The sequence below is a fragment of the Loxodonta africana genome, chromosome 15 (assembly GCF_030014295.1).
Source record: "Loxodonta africana isolate mLoxAfr1 chromosome 15, mLoxAfr1.hap2, whole genome shotgun sequence".
NCBI classification, from domain to species: Eukaryota; Metazoa; Chordata; class Mammalia; order Proboscidea; family Elephantidae; genus Loxodonta; species Loxodonta africana.
In genome coordinates this window covers 62,084,729-62,096,682 of record NC_087356.1, presented here as the reverse complement: position 1 = coordinate 62,096,682, position 11,954 = coordinate 62,084,729, and the positions used below count along the sequence as shown (strand labels likewise).

Genomic DNA, 11,954 nt, shown 5'->3' with positions numbered 1-11,954 from the left:
GCAACTGAGTTCGGTTCCAGGCATTCTGGCCGTGCAGTCCTCTTTGAGAACGTCTTAGAGACCGCTTTCTGTGGGCCCGGAAGAGGGGAAGCCAGCGCTCTTGCTCGCCCCTCTGTCCACGCGCCGATGCCGGCCGCGCCGTGGAGCCCCCGTAGCGGGGCCGGACCATGAGCCTGCTGGGCGGCCTCGCTTCCTCGCCGCGGGTCCCGCTGCAATCCAGCAAGGCCAGGATGAAAAAGCTCCCGAAAAAGAACCAGAACGAGAAGTACCGGCTGAAGTACCTGCGGCTGCGGAAGGCGGCCAAAGCCACGGTGTTTGTGAGTCTGACCGTCGCTTAACACCCCTCTGCCCCCAGACTCTCCTTGGTCGCCAAATCTTTACCCGAGCAGGTCTGTTTCCCAGGAAGAGTGGCAGTTTTAATGCCTTGGTACCTTTTGCAGTGTGCATTACTACTTGTTACCCTTGTGTCCTTGGACAAGTTACGTAATTTGTGTAATCCTCTGTTTCTTCATTCTCGATATAACTTTAAGTAGACACCATTTTAAAAATGAAAACATTGAAGCCTAGAAAAATGATTTGCTCAAAGGCATTGTGCCAAAGTCCTGACTCCAACTTAAAATCCTGATTGCAGTTTCGCTTTTATTTTCACTACATAGCCTATTTCCCAAGCATCCCGTATAAATCTCTTTTAACTGACCCTGACCCCTTGCCTAAACAGGCACTTGAAGTTTTCTGTAATTTACCCTCTCCTGATCTCCTTTGACCTCCTCCACCCCTGGGTTTGGGTTGGACCTCCCTTGAGTCTCCCAAGTGTCTTTGCTGTTTTTTTTATCGTAGAGGCACTGGGTTGAATGAATCAACTGGTTTGCCCGCCACAACTTTGTATTAAGATACCCTGGCTTGCGCAAGCTTGTATCAGAGCTTGAAAATAGTGAAGCCTTCAGATGTCTGCCCACGTCTGAATCAACAGCTTATCTCTTCTACCAAAAGCTTGAACATCTCAGGGGTTTTTTTTGGAAGCATAAGGAAAGGTTTGGAAATTAGAACATTATTCCAAAAACATTTATTCAGCCTTTGCTATGTACATTGGAGAGAAATAAGTAGAATTAAGGTGACTTGAAGTCTGATTGTTCCCCTTAATTTATCCCCCACATTTCAAAGAAGCTTGGAGCGTATGTTATTAGAAGGCTATTGGCTCCATTAAGTACATAAAGAAGGTTTTGTGAAGAAAAGCAATGTTGTTTTAAACGAAGTTTATGGTCCCCGCTGTGGAACATCCACCTTGGAACATTCACTTCAGGATTGGTGTTCAGGAGTCATCCAAAAAGAAAGCTGATACGTGAATCCATATTTAAGTACATTAAGAAATTCCCATTTAGTTTTTCTTCCTAAGATTCTTATTGCACGGGATGCTTTAGGTTAGGTTGGCTTTGTAAGCTCCTCAAGAGTCAGGGCGCTTAAGAATGGACAATTCTTACAGTATTGAATTTAAGCATCTGTGGATTTAAGAAGTACGCCCTTTTCTCTGCCACAAGGTTCCCAGATTAGGGTGGCCATCCTCTTGGTTTTCCCAGTACCAAAAACCAAAACTCATTGCCATTGAGTCAATTCCAACTCATAGTGTCCCTATAGGTCAGAGTAAAACTGCCCCATAGAGTTTCCAAGTAGTGCCTCATGGATTCAAACTGCTCACCTTTGTTTAGCAGCCATAGCCCTTAACCACTATGATACCGGGTTTCCCAGTACAGTCCTGGTTTATACTTACTGTTCTGACATAATCATTAATACTGTCCCCTTTTCACTCTCAAAGGTGCCCCAGTTTGGGTGATAAATTATGTAGTTATCCGACCCACAGTAGAACATAACTCCATGGCCTTTAGCTGTAGATTTATTTATAGTTTGTGTGTAGTATAGCCCTTTCTTCTCACCTAGCAACACCGACTTTTTTTGTTTGAAATAGTGGATCCTCTTCCCAGTGTAATACTTTGATCTTTTATGCGTTTTACATGATTATGTTCAAATTTTTTCTTAAAGGAAAATGCTGCTATTTGTGATGAAATCGCTCGTCTTGAGGAAAAATTTCTTAAAGCAAAAGAAGAAAGAAGGTGAGCCACCTTCACTTTGTTTCAGAATTGCATTTTTGGTGATTAGTATGGAGTGTGTTATTGCCCTCAGGAATTTTCTCCAGTGGGATTTTTGTGCAAGCCAGTTGACCACTTGATCAGTTACAAAAAATTCACAACCCGTGGTGTTTGTTCCTACTTATCCAAGTTGTGTTGGACCATGGGAATGAGACAGCTCTTCTATCCGTTTTTCTGACAAAGCCCTCTTGCTACATCTAATAAGTAATCTTCTTAACTCCCTAATTATAAAAAACTGCTATTCGTTCGACAGATATTTTTTTCTTTATGTACTCCCCAATGCAAAGCACCAAACCAAAAAAAAAAAACCCAAACCCATTGCTGTCTAGTTGATTCCAACTCATAGCAATCCTATAGGACAGAGTAGAACTGCCCTCCAAGGGGTGGCTGGTGGATTTGAAGCACTGACCTTTTGGTTAGCAGCCAAGCTCTTAACCACTGCACCACCAAGGCTCCAATGCAAAGCACAGTGAGTACATATAATTCATGGTCTATGCCCATCAGAATTCTAATACTTTCCAGCATCAAGGAAGAGGAACTCTCCAGATGCAAGAGAAATAAGCTACAATTCTTTTCATTGGCTTTTTGATGTCAATACACTTTAGTATTCCCAGAGAGCAATAAGAACCTTATTTTTCTACATACAGTAATCTTTGTACATAGTTCTGGTTCCCCCATTATTTGAATAAAATACTGAATTGAGATAAAACAGAAGCATATACCTCTGCTTCCTTTCCCTCTCAACTTCAGGTACTTGCTGAAGAAGCTCCTCCAGCTTCAGGCTCTCACTGAAGGAGAAGCACAGGCTGCAGCTCCTTCCCACAGCTCCAGTTTGCCCCTGCCTTATGGTGTGGCCAGCTCTGTGGGACCTATACAGGGAGCAGGGCCCATTTCTGGGCCCAGCACTGGGGCTGAGGAATCATTTGGGAAGAAGTCCAAGAAGGAGAAAAAAGAAAAAGGCAAAGAGAACAGCAGACTGGAAGGTACCTTGGGGGGAGGGTCTCAGTTGCCCCACGGGCTCCAGTACTAATGACAAAGACCTGGTACTAACAAGTAGAGACATAACAGCCACGGATACACTTAAACTGTCATCTGCTCCTGAAGCAACCCTAAGAGCCCTTGAGAAACAAGTGTACTAGAGCTACTTTGGGTGGAGAAATTCCATTAGAACTGGTTAAATGGAGAGGGAGCTAACTGATCCCTCCCCCTCCCTGTGTCCCCACCTCTCTGGCTTGCATTAAATTCATTCTTTCTTAGAGACAGGGAAATAGGCTAGGTGGCCTTCTGAGCACACTGCTGACTAGGGAAATTTCTGATCTTACAAGTGAAATAAGAGACCTCAAAAGGTACAAAGCTTTTAGCTGCTAAGTACTAATATTAAAATTGGTTAGTGCCAGGTGGGTGGGTTAGAAAGATACTCAGGGCTCTGGGGAAACGTCCCATGTGCCCAGTGAGTATATAGAACAAGGACTGGCTTATTGTGCTTAGCGTTCACATGTAAATTGTTCCCTTACCCTCAGCATTGGGAGGGACCTAAAGTGGGTGACCCCAGATTTGCGTTTCAGTTCTGAAGAAAACATCCAAGAAAAAGAAAATGGAGGGAGGTGCTCGCAAGCTGGTTCAGCCCATTGCCCTGGATCCCTCAGGACGGCCTGTGTTCCCCATCGGACTGGGGGGTCTAACAGTATATAGCCTGGGGGAGGTGAGTGAGACCAGTTATATGTAGAGAGGAGAATCAGAAATGTGGGAATGGGGTTGAGCTTCCCTCCCTGTTCCTGTTAGCACCAGCCCCTTGCTGATCCAGACCAACTCCAGAAAATCTCCATTCCCTAGGAAACCAGGTCAGTTTGGTCTGCTCTACAATTCTCTTTCTGTCTCTCTGTTTCTCTCATTTGAGACACTCTTTCTAGCCCCAAAGTGGTTCTAGAGGCTACCACAGTAAACTGGACTTCTGAATTCTCCAGTGACCTCATCCCAGGTTGGGGAAATCTTTTTTTATAGATCATCACCGACCGACCTGGCTTCCATGATGAAAGTGCCATCTACCCTGTGGGCTACTGCAGTACTCGAGTGTATGCCAGCATGAAGTGCCCAGACCAGAAGTGTCTGTATACCTGTCAGATCAAGGATGGCGGCATGCAGCCGCAGGTACCCGCTCTGATAATGACTTTTTTTCCCCCTTTGAGAACCTTCTCAGTGCCAGGTGCTTTATATGCATTACTTACTCTGACACATCACAAGATAGATGCTGTATAATCACCATTTGGGTAACCCCAAGGTGCAGAAGGAGCCTTGGTGGCTGAGTGGTTTAAGTGTTTGGCTGCTGACCAAAAGGTCAGCAGTTCAAATCCACCAGCCACTTCTTGGAAACTGTGGGGCAGTTCTTTTCTGTCCTATAGGGTCACTTGGAGTCAGAATTAACTCAGTGGCAGTGGGTTTGTTGGTTTTTTCTTTCGTAAGGTACAGAAAAGTGATTAGCCCTAAGTCCTACCTCCACTAATAAGTGGTTGGGCTGGGATGTGAATCTGTATCTGATTCCCAAACTGGTGCCCTTTCCCTTGAATTATGCTGTCTCTAATGTCAGCATTTTAAGGTTTTATCAGGCCTGCTTATTTGCGAAGTGTAGCCCCATACTCAGGAAAGATTCGATATTCTGCCATTTCAAGTTGCATTAAAAAAGGAGGTAGCAAGGAAACTACCTGTTAGTTTCTGGCTGCACATACTTTTAAGGACCTGGGAGTCTTGAATTCTAGTATTATTAAAAGCCTTCGTTCATTTTTCTCAGTGCTAAGATTCAAGGCAGTTCATTTTCCCCAACCATCACCTCTGATCACTGGACAAAAATAGACCATTTTCAGGATTCCAGGCTTCACTGTCTGAGAACATTACAGATCACTAAAATACAGAGTGGAAGGAGGTAGAGGCAAGGTCATCAGGAGCCTTTGAGCAGAAACTGGGAGAACTCTGAGCCTGCCTGACCCATTTGGATAATACCGTATCACATATCTTGGTTACAGTGATGTTACATGTATCTGAGAGTTCAGATGACCTTGGTCATGTAGCAGTTCTCTTAAGAGAATACTCAACATTGTATACCTCTCAGGATTGTTGTAATATTGTATACCACTCTAACGCTGAGCAGTGTACAATGTTGAGTAAAGTATTTAAATTCAGTGTGCAAATCTGTTAAAAATCCTAGTAGAATTTTAATGGAATTGACAAGCTGATTCTTAATTGCATCTAGAAGACAAAATGCTAAAATACATTTGAAAAGGAAAAATCTGTGTGGTTTTCGTTTTCTTTTTTTAGCTCATTAACCCATCTGGACATTATTTTTAGGTACATGATGAGCTAGGGAATCTAATTTTTTTTTCCCACTAACATCAAGTGACACCTTTGGCATACGCTAAATACATATAATAGTTGGGTCTGCTTCCAGGCAATTTTATTTCACTGATCTATTTTTCATTACCTTAGGTGTATGTTTTTTAGGTGTATGTTAAAAGTAAACACAGAGGTACATTCTTATAATCTTAGAGTGAGATGAAAAGGTTTTCTTTAGCAAGACGTGAAACCCAGAAGCCATAAACGAGAGTAGTAATGGATCTGACAACCAAAAATTTAACTGTCTGAATGGGAAAAGACGTTCAAAGTTAAAACTCAAGCGACAAATGGGAAGAAAATACAGTAAAGCCTGTGAAAGCCAGAACCTGTGTAAGGCAAAAACCTGTCAGAGAAGGAAAACGCAAATATTTTCCACTAATACAGAGCAATAGAAAAGTGGTAGGACTGCACTCTGTCAAAAACAGAAAACTTGCAAGACCTGGAAAAACAAGGCAGTCTGGTTCCAGCTCTCATAGGTTTCTCTGTATATAACAGTAGATTAATGTCCAGGTAAAGTGCTCCTGTGGAATGAGAAAGTAATCAGATAAAACAGGCATTTCATAGAACAGAGTGGACAGCTGGTAAGAGCGAACCTCACTAGTAATTACCACCATCAAGTCAGTTCCGGGTCATAGTGATCCTATAGGACAGGCTGTAATCCTTACAGAAACCACATCTTTCTCCCATGCGGCAGCTGATAGGTTCAAACCGCCAACCTTTCAGTTCGTAGATGAGTGCTTAACCACTGCACCACCAGGGCTCCTTCATTAGTAATTAAGGAAGTACAAACACACCAGAAAATGATATCTTCTTTATAGGCAGAATCAGAGATTGACCATATCTATTCTTGGGTAGGGTATAGGAAAACATGCATACGTTGGTGAGAGTGAAAATTGGTAAAGGCTTTGGAGGACAACTTGTTAATATCTACCAACAATTTCTAATATGTGTATCCTTTGACCCTGAATATTTCTAGGTACTCTAATATTCCCTAGAGAAATATGCAAACGTGAACAAAGAGTTACATACAACAGTGTACAATTCAGCATTATTTGCAGTTGCAAGAAATTAGAGCTTAAATACCCATCAGTAGAATGGTTAAATAAATTATGATATATCCACCCCATGGAATATTACAGAGCAGTTAAAAGAATGAGATAGATTTATACATACTAACATGGAAAGATCTCCAAGACCAAAGCATGACATTTTGACCTTCCTAATTGCTCTTTGCTCAAGCAGGATGGTTTTTTTTTTTTTAATTGCTTTTTGCTCAAACAGGATAGTTTGCACACACTGCAAAAAATAATTACAATTGACAAGACCAGGACTAAAGAGTAGAGCAGTTCTGGAATATCTGAAGATAATTGCTCAGTTTTTTTTTTTTTCCATGAACTAGCTGAGAAATAAATATAAACCATCTTAAGCTCACAGTGTATATGCTGGTTGAAATAAAACTGTCAATAACTAAAACTATTCACAAGATAATTTATTATTGATCTCTAAATTTGTACCACGAAAGAAAATAGTAGTAGAAACTACTCAGTAAAAATAATAATGTACATTATTGCAAAAAATTATAAGAAGATAAATCAATCATCTTTAATTCAAATAAAGTAAACAAACAGTTGAAAACTGTTTAACTGAGCTTTATTGGAAAGTGGTCAGGGAAGTAAGTTATAGAGCTTGTTACAGAAATATTTCTTGGCAAAAATTCCTCAGTTTTAGTATAATTTTGATATGACAGTTTCTTTTTATAAAGTCAAGATATTTTGCAATTCAAAATTAAAATCAAGTGAGGGTTTACATTCAGAATATCCTGTACTCCCTCTAGACAGTATAAAGTAAACCAAAGATTACATGCAGAGTGATGACATTTGTTTTAAAATACCATTTGTATTTTATACATATAGATGTAAGTAACCTGCGAAAGGCACCTAACAAATGAGGTGTGGACCTCTGGAGAGCAGTCAGCCAAGGAGTTTGGAATTCAAACAGTCCAAGGACTTTCACATTTTACTTGGGTTTGCATTTCTAACAGTAAAATACAAACTTGTTGTTAACTATCATCTAGTATGGCACACATCAGCTTCAAATTCTAGAGCAAAGAAATATTTATAGCAGTATGACTTTCTGTGTCTTCCTCCTTGAGGACTGACCTAATTGCTCCTTTATCTTTCCCAGTTTGAAATTGTTCCTGAAGATGACCCGCAGAACCCCATTGTCAGCTCTTCTGCAGATGCTTGTCATGCCGAACTGCTCAAGACCATAAGTGCTTCTGTGTAAGTTGGCCAGCAGGTTGCAGGCGGGCCAAAGGGGTTACTTTGGGTACAGCGAGTTCTGTTTAAGGAGCAGAGATCCCATATCTTATAGAAACCTATTCTGCATTCTTCAGACGCCTTAGCAACTAGAGTCTCCGGAATATCCAAGTCAAGAAAGCGTTTCCTTTGTATTCATACCCGCACTCCATTCCTGAACCCCTTCTCATCTCCCGCTAAGCTCTCAAACTACAATTCTCTGTCTCCTATTTAGGGGAAAGCTAACACCCAGCCTGCTTCCATCTGGAGCTGACTTTTTTGGGTTTTCTCATCCAGCCATCCGCAACCTGATCCAGAGTTGTCCAGGAGTTCGAAAATGTGTCAAGTAAGTGTGGTCAAATCTAGTCCTTTTAGAGAAACTCAGGGATCAGCTGGCCGGGGTCCTAAGCTGGGAGTGACTGCTTTGTTCGTTCATACATTTATTGAGCATCTTCTGGGCGTAAGGCATGCCTGCTTCTTACCCTCTGGACAGGTAAGTAGGAGCCCATGCCTCACTGCATCCTATAATAATTATCATTTTCTGTGTGTACCCTGACAGCAAGAAAGCTGTCAAGTCCTATAGAATAATACGTCACTAAAGAGACCTGCCTGTTGTCTTTTAGTTTTTTGTTGTTGTTGTTGTTAATGTTTTTAGATAGTATGGGAGAGCTGTAAAGAAAATACTTGATCCCTGTGGACGTAGGAATGGGTTCTTACGGCTAGCAAGCAGCTCTCAAAGATTCCCTTTGATCTTGCAGTTACCAGTGGGTGAAATTTGATGTGTGCACACCAGGAGATGGGCAGCTACCCCAAGGACTGCCAGAGAATGATGCTGCCATGAGCTTTGAAGCCTTTCAGAGACAGACTTTTGAGGATCAGAATGATCCCATCCTGCCAGGTTATCTTTTAACTTAATCTTTCTAGTTTGATAGTTGGCCGTGTTTAGGCTACCCTCACCTGTTCAGTCATAGTTAAGTACCCATAATATCTGGGCAATATGTGATAAAAGCTTTCATTGAGTCATTCATGGAGAGTCCCCAGTCAGAGGAGGATCTGCTGCCTCGCGTAGATTTCGAGCATCACCCCTAGAAGCCACAGGGAGTGCTTATGATCACAGCAAGGCAGGGCACACTGAGAAACTAGAGAGTCTTATTTTCTAGCCTAAGACCAAAGTGGGACTCCAGAGAAAAGTTTACTGTGCAGGGACCAATATTTCAAGTGAAATAAAAGCGATCAGATCTTAGCCTTGGTCCTGCCTGTGTTCCATGAATTCCCTCCCACAAATGGGTGAAGTGAGTGGTCAGGGGATCAGGCACTGGGGTCAAATAGAACTCTGAGCTGGAAATGAGGAAATGTAATTAAAATTCTCATTCCCAGCCTAATGTAGTATATAACGGGAGGCAAGTCACCTAACCTATTCTAGCCAAGTTTTCTTCATAGTAAAAGTAAACATGTGTCCTGTCTTATCCAAACAAGGGCAAAAGTGGACTGACAGACGCAAGGGTGTTAAGAACTTGAGATGTATGTGTCTGATCGAAACAGTCTCCTGAGATTGCCAGGAGCAGTGGAACTGACGATTTTTTTTTTCCCCTTTCCAGGATCCTTGGACCTCCCAGAACTTCAGACTGCAGCCTTTGTGTCTTCTTACCAACCCATGTTCCTGGTACACGAGCCCTTGGTGGAGACTCACCTACAGCACTTGAAGTCTCCAGTGCAGTGTAGCCCAACTCAGGCTTCAGACTGAACAAGAAGGGGGCAGGCACACATCATTTTCATCCTGATGAATTTTTTTAACTTAAACTAAAACTTATATGGAAGAAGGCAGCGATTCAGGACTGAAGAAGATAATTAACACATCTTATCATGGAGGTTCCCATGGTGACAGTTTTCCCTGCAAAAAAACTTCAGCTGCTTTATTTTTAGTAATAAATTTTTCTTGACAGTTCTGCTTATTTTCATCTCATTATAATCAGGATAGAATTTCTTTTGCTTAACTGTGCCTGAGGTAAACTTAACTCCTTTATAACCAGAGTGAGAGATGTCTGCTGACCCACGAGGGAGACACTGAGATTCTGACAGCCTTCTACCCTGGATTCTGATCTTGGGTCAATTTTAAGTCTCAGCCCCTGCGACCCTGGCTGCTGCTTTCTTTCATGTCAGTATCATCAAAATCAAGTCTTCTGCTTATACTCAAGCTGTAAAGTGCAGTCCAAGGTACTCTGCTTCTGCCTGTCTTTGCCTTCACGTTGTACACGTCTTTGAGGGGATCAAAAAGTCAGTTTCTAGAGTCTTTTTTAACCTTTTCTGCATCCCCTCTGTGATTCCTTATTGGAGAATGTGCTTTTGAGCTCAATACAGTGAAACCATGTAATAACACGAATTCATATATGATGTGATTGAAGATTGGTTCCCATCCTCCATAAGCTTGTCATGTAATTGACTGCAGTAACATAACCTTTACGAGTCCTAGTGGCTGAGTGGTTAAGTGCCCAGCTGCTAACCAAAAGATCTGCGGTTTGAACCCACCAGCTGCCCCAAAGGAGAAAAGACGTGGTAATCTGCTCCCATAAAGTTTATATCCTAGGAAACCCTATGGGGCATTTCTGCTCTGTCACATGGGATTGCTATGAGTCACAGCTGACGCAATGGCACCCACCAGTGTAACCCTGCATTCTATGCAACTGAATTTTCTGAACCTTACTCATAGCATTAAGGTGGTTTACTGTATCACCTAATCCCAGTCAGTACAACTCTCTGTAGCAGCTTGTGGGGTACTTAGCTATCCACCCACCAGCTACCCAGGGCTGGCTGGAATGGGAGGGAACAAAAGGACCCTAGGAGCAGAAGGCTGCTACAGAAGGCAGTGTGAACTGTGCTACGATTCATGACTACCAACTGATGACAACACAGATGGGATTTGCATTTTAAGTAATCTGACCAGCAGAGCGAGGGGATCAGACAGGCAGCTTCTAGGTTACACCACACTCCAAAAAAACCCCATTGCCATCGAGTCGATTCCGACTCATAACTACCCTATAGGACAGAGCAGACCTGCCCCTGTAGAGTTTCCAAGAAGCAACTGGTGGATTCGAACTGCCAACCTTCTGATTAGCAGCTAAGCACTTAACCACCGTGCCGCCAGGGCTCCGTGATCACGACACTGTAAACTACCGGAAACGTATTAATCTAATGAATCTTAATTATAACCTTTTTATAAGTTTGTATAAATTTTACAATGCAAAAAAAATAGTAAATTTGGGTAATACCAAGTCGGGTGGGGATTACTCAAAGCTGCTGATATTTTAATGTTTTTCTTCTGTCTTTGCATAAGTCGCTTGAACATATTTGCACTTACACAGAAATGATTTTATGCTGCTTTTCTCATAGGACAGGTATCTATTAGTCTTTGTAAAACACATTAAAAGCCTCATTTTCAGAAGACATTTGAAAATCTTTAAAAAAAAACAAAGATGCTATTTAATAGTCTTCACTTTGTAGGCTTCATACAACAGCGTATCTCATACTACAGATCTCAACCAATTAGTGGGTCATAAACTTAGGGAGTCGAGAACTCCATCTTTTAAATAAAGCACTTACAACATGTTGAAGTACATCAACCATAGTGTATATATGTGTGTAAATATCAGATGCATACACATGTATGGGGTACTGGAATAAAGTAAAATGTTTTTACTTATGGATCATGGCTTTAAAAAACTGAAAGGTTGGCAGTTCAAATCCACCCAGAGTGCCTCGGAAGAATTGACAATCTCCTTCCGACAAATGAGCTATTGAAAACCTTATGGAATACAGTTCTACTCTGACATGTGGGGTCTCCATGAGTAGGAATCAACTCCATGGCAACTGGTTTTTAGTATACTCTTAAGACATCTTTTCATCTATCCAATTGCTAAAGATTTTTAAAATTGGGCAACATCTAATGCTAATGAGGGTGAGGGAACGAAAAGACTATACCTTAGTGGGAAACCAAATTGTTTAGCCGTTTGGTTGTTAAATAAATTGGTTGAATTATTTAACCCTGGTTGTAGGTGTCAAATTGTAAATACATGTTTATCCTTTAACCTGTTACTTCATGGTAAGGACCTGTCTTAGTTATCTACTGCTGCTATAA

At 41.7% G+C, this 11,954-nt stretch overlaps 1 protein-coding gene across 2 annotated transcripts; it reads left to right on the top strand.

Moving 5' to 3' along the window:
• TBRG1 (transforming growth factor beta regulator 1) lies at positions 1–11,859 on the top strand. 2 transcript variants are annotated; one of them, XM_003417434.4, is made up of 9 exons: positions 1–317; positions 2,035–2,105; positions 2,892–3,124; positions 3,707–3,843; positions 4,143–4,289; positions 7,710–7,807; positions 8,058–8,168; positions 8,581–8,720; positions 9,421–11,859. In XM_003417434.4, exons 1-9 carry the CDS (start codon positions 168–170, stop codon positions 9,564–9,566), a joined length of 1,233 nt encoding a protein of 410 aa, XP_003417482.1. In that variant the 5' UTR covers positions 1–167; the 3' UTR covers positions 9,567–11,859. The 2 variants fall into 2 exon arrangements, with proteins under 2 accessions (XP_003417482.1, XP_010595456.1); XM_010597154.2 differs by lacking the exon at positions 1–317 and adding an exon at positions 343–389.
• Positions 11,860–11,954: the final 95 nt, after the last annotated feature.

What these genes read in the sequence shown, in the direction of transcription:
- TBRG1 (XM_003417434.4), top strand. Translation starts at nt 168, where the DNA reads ATGAGCCTGCTGGGCGGCCTCGCTTCCTCGCCGCGGGTCCCGCTGCAA. An exon ending in AAAGCAAAAGAAGAAAGAAG is followed by an intron (nt 2,106 to 2,891) that starts GTGAGCCACCTT and finishes TCTCAACTTCAG; the next exon opens with GTACTTGCTGAAGAAGCTCC. An exon ending in ATGGCGGCATGCAGCCGCAG is followed by an intron (nt 4,290 to 7,709) that starts GTACCCGCTCTG and finishes TATCTTTCCCAG; the next exon opens with TTTGAAATTGTTCCTGAAGA.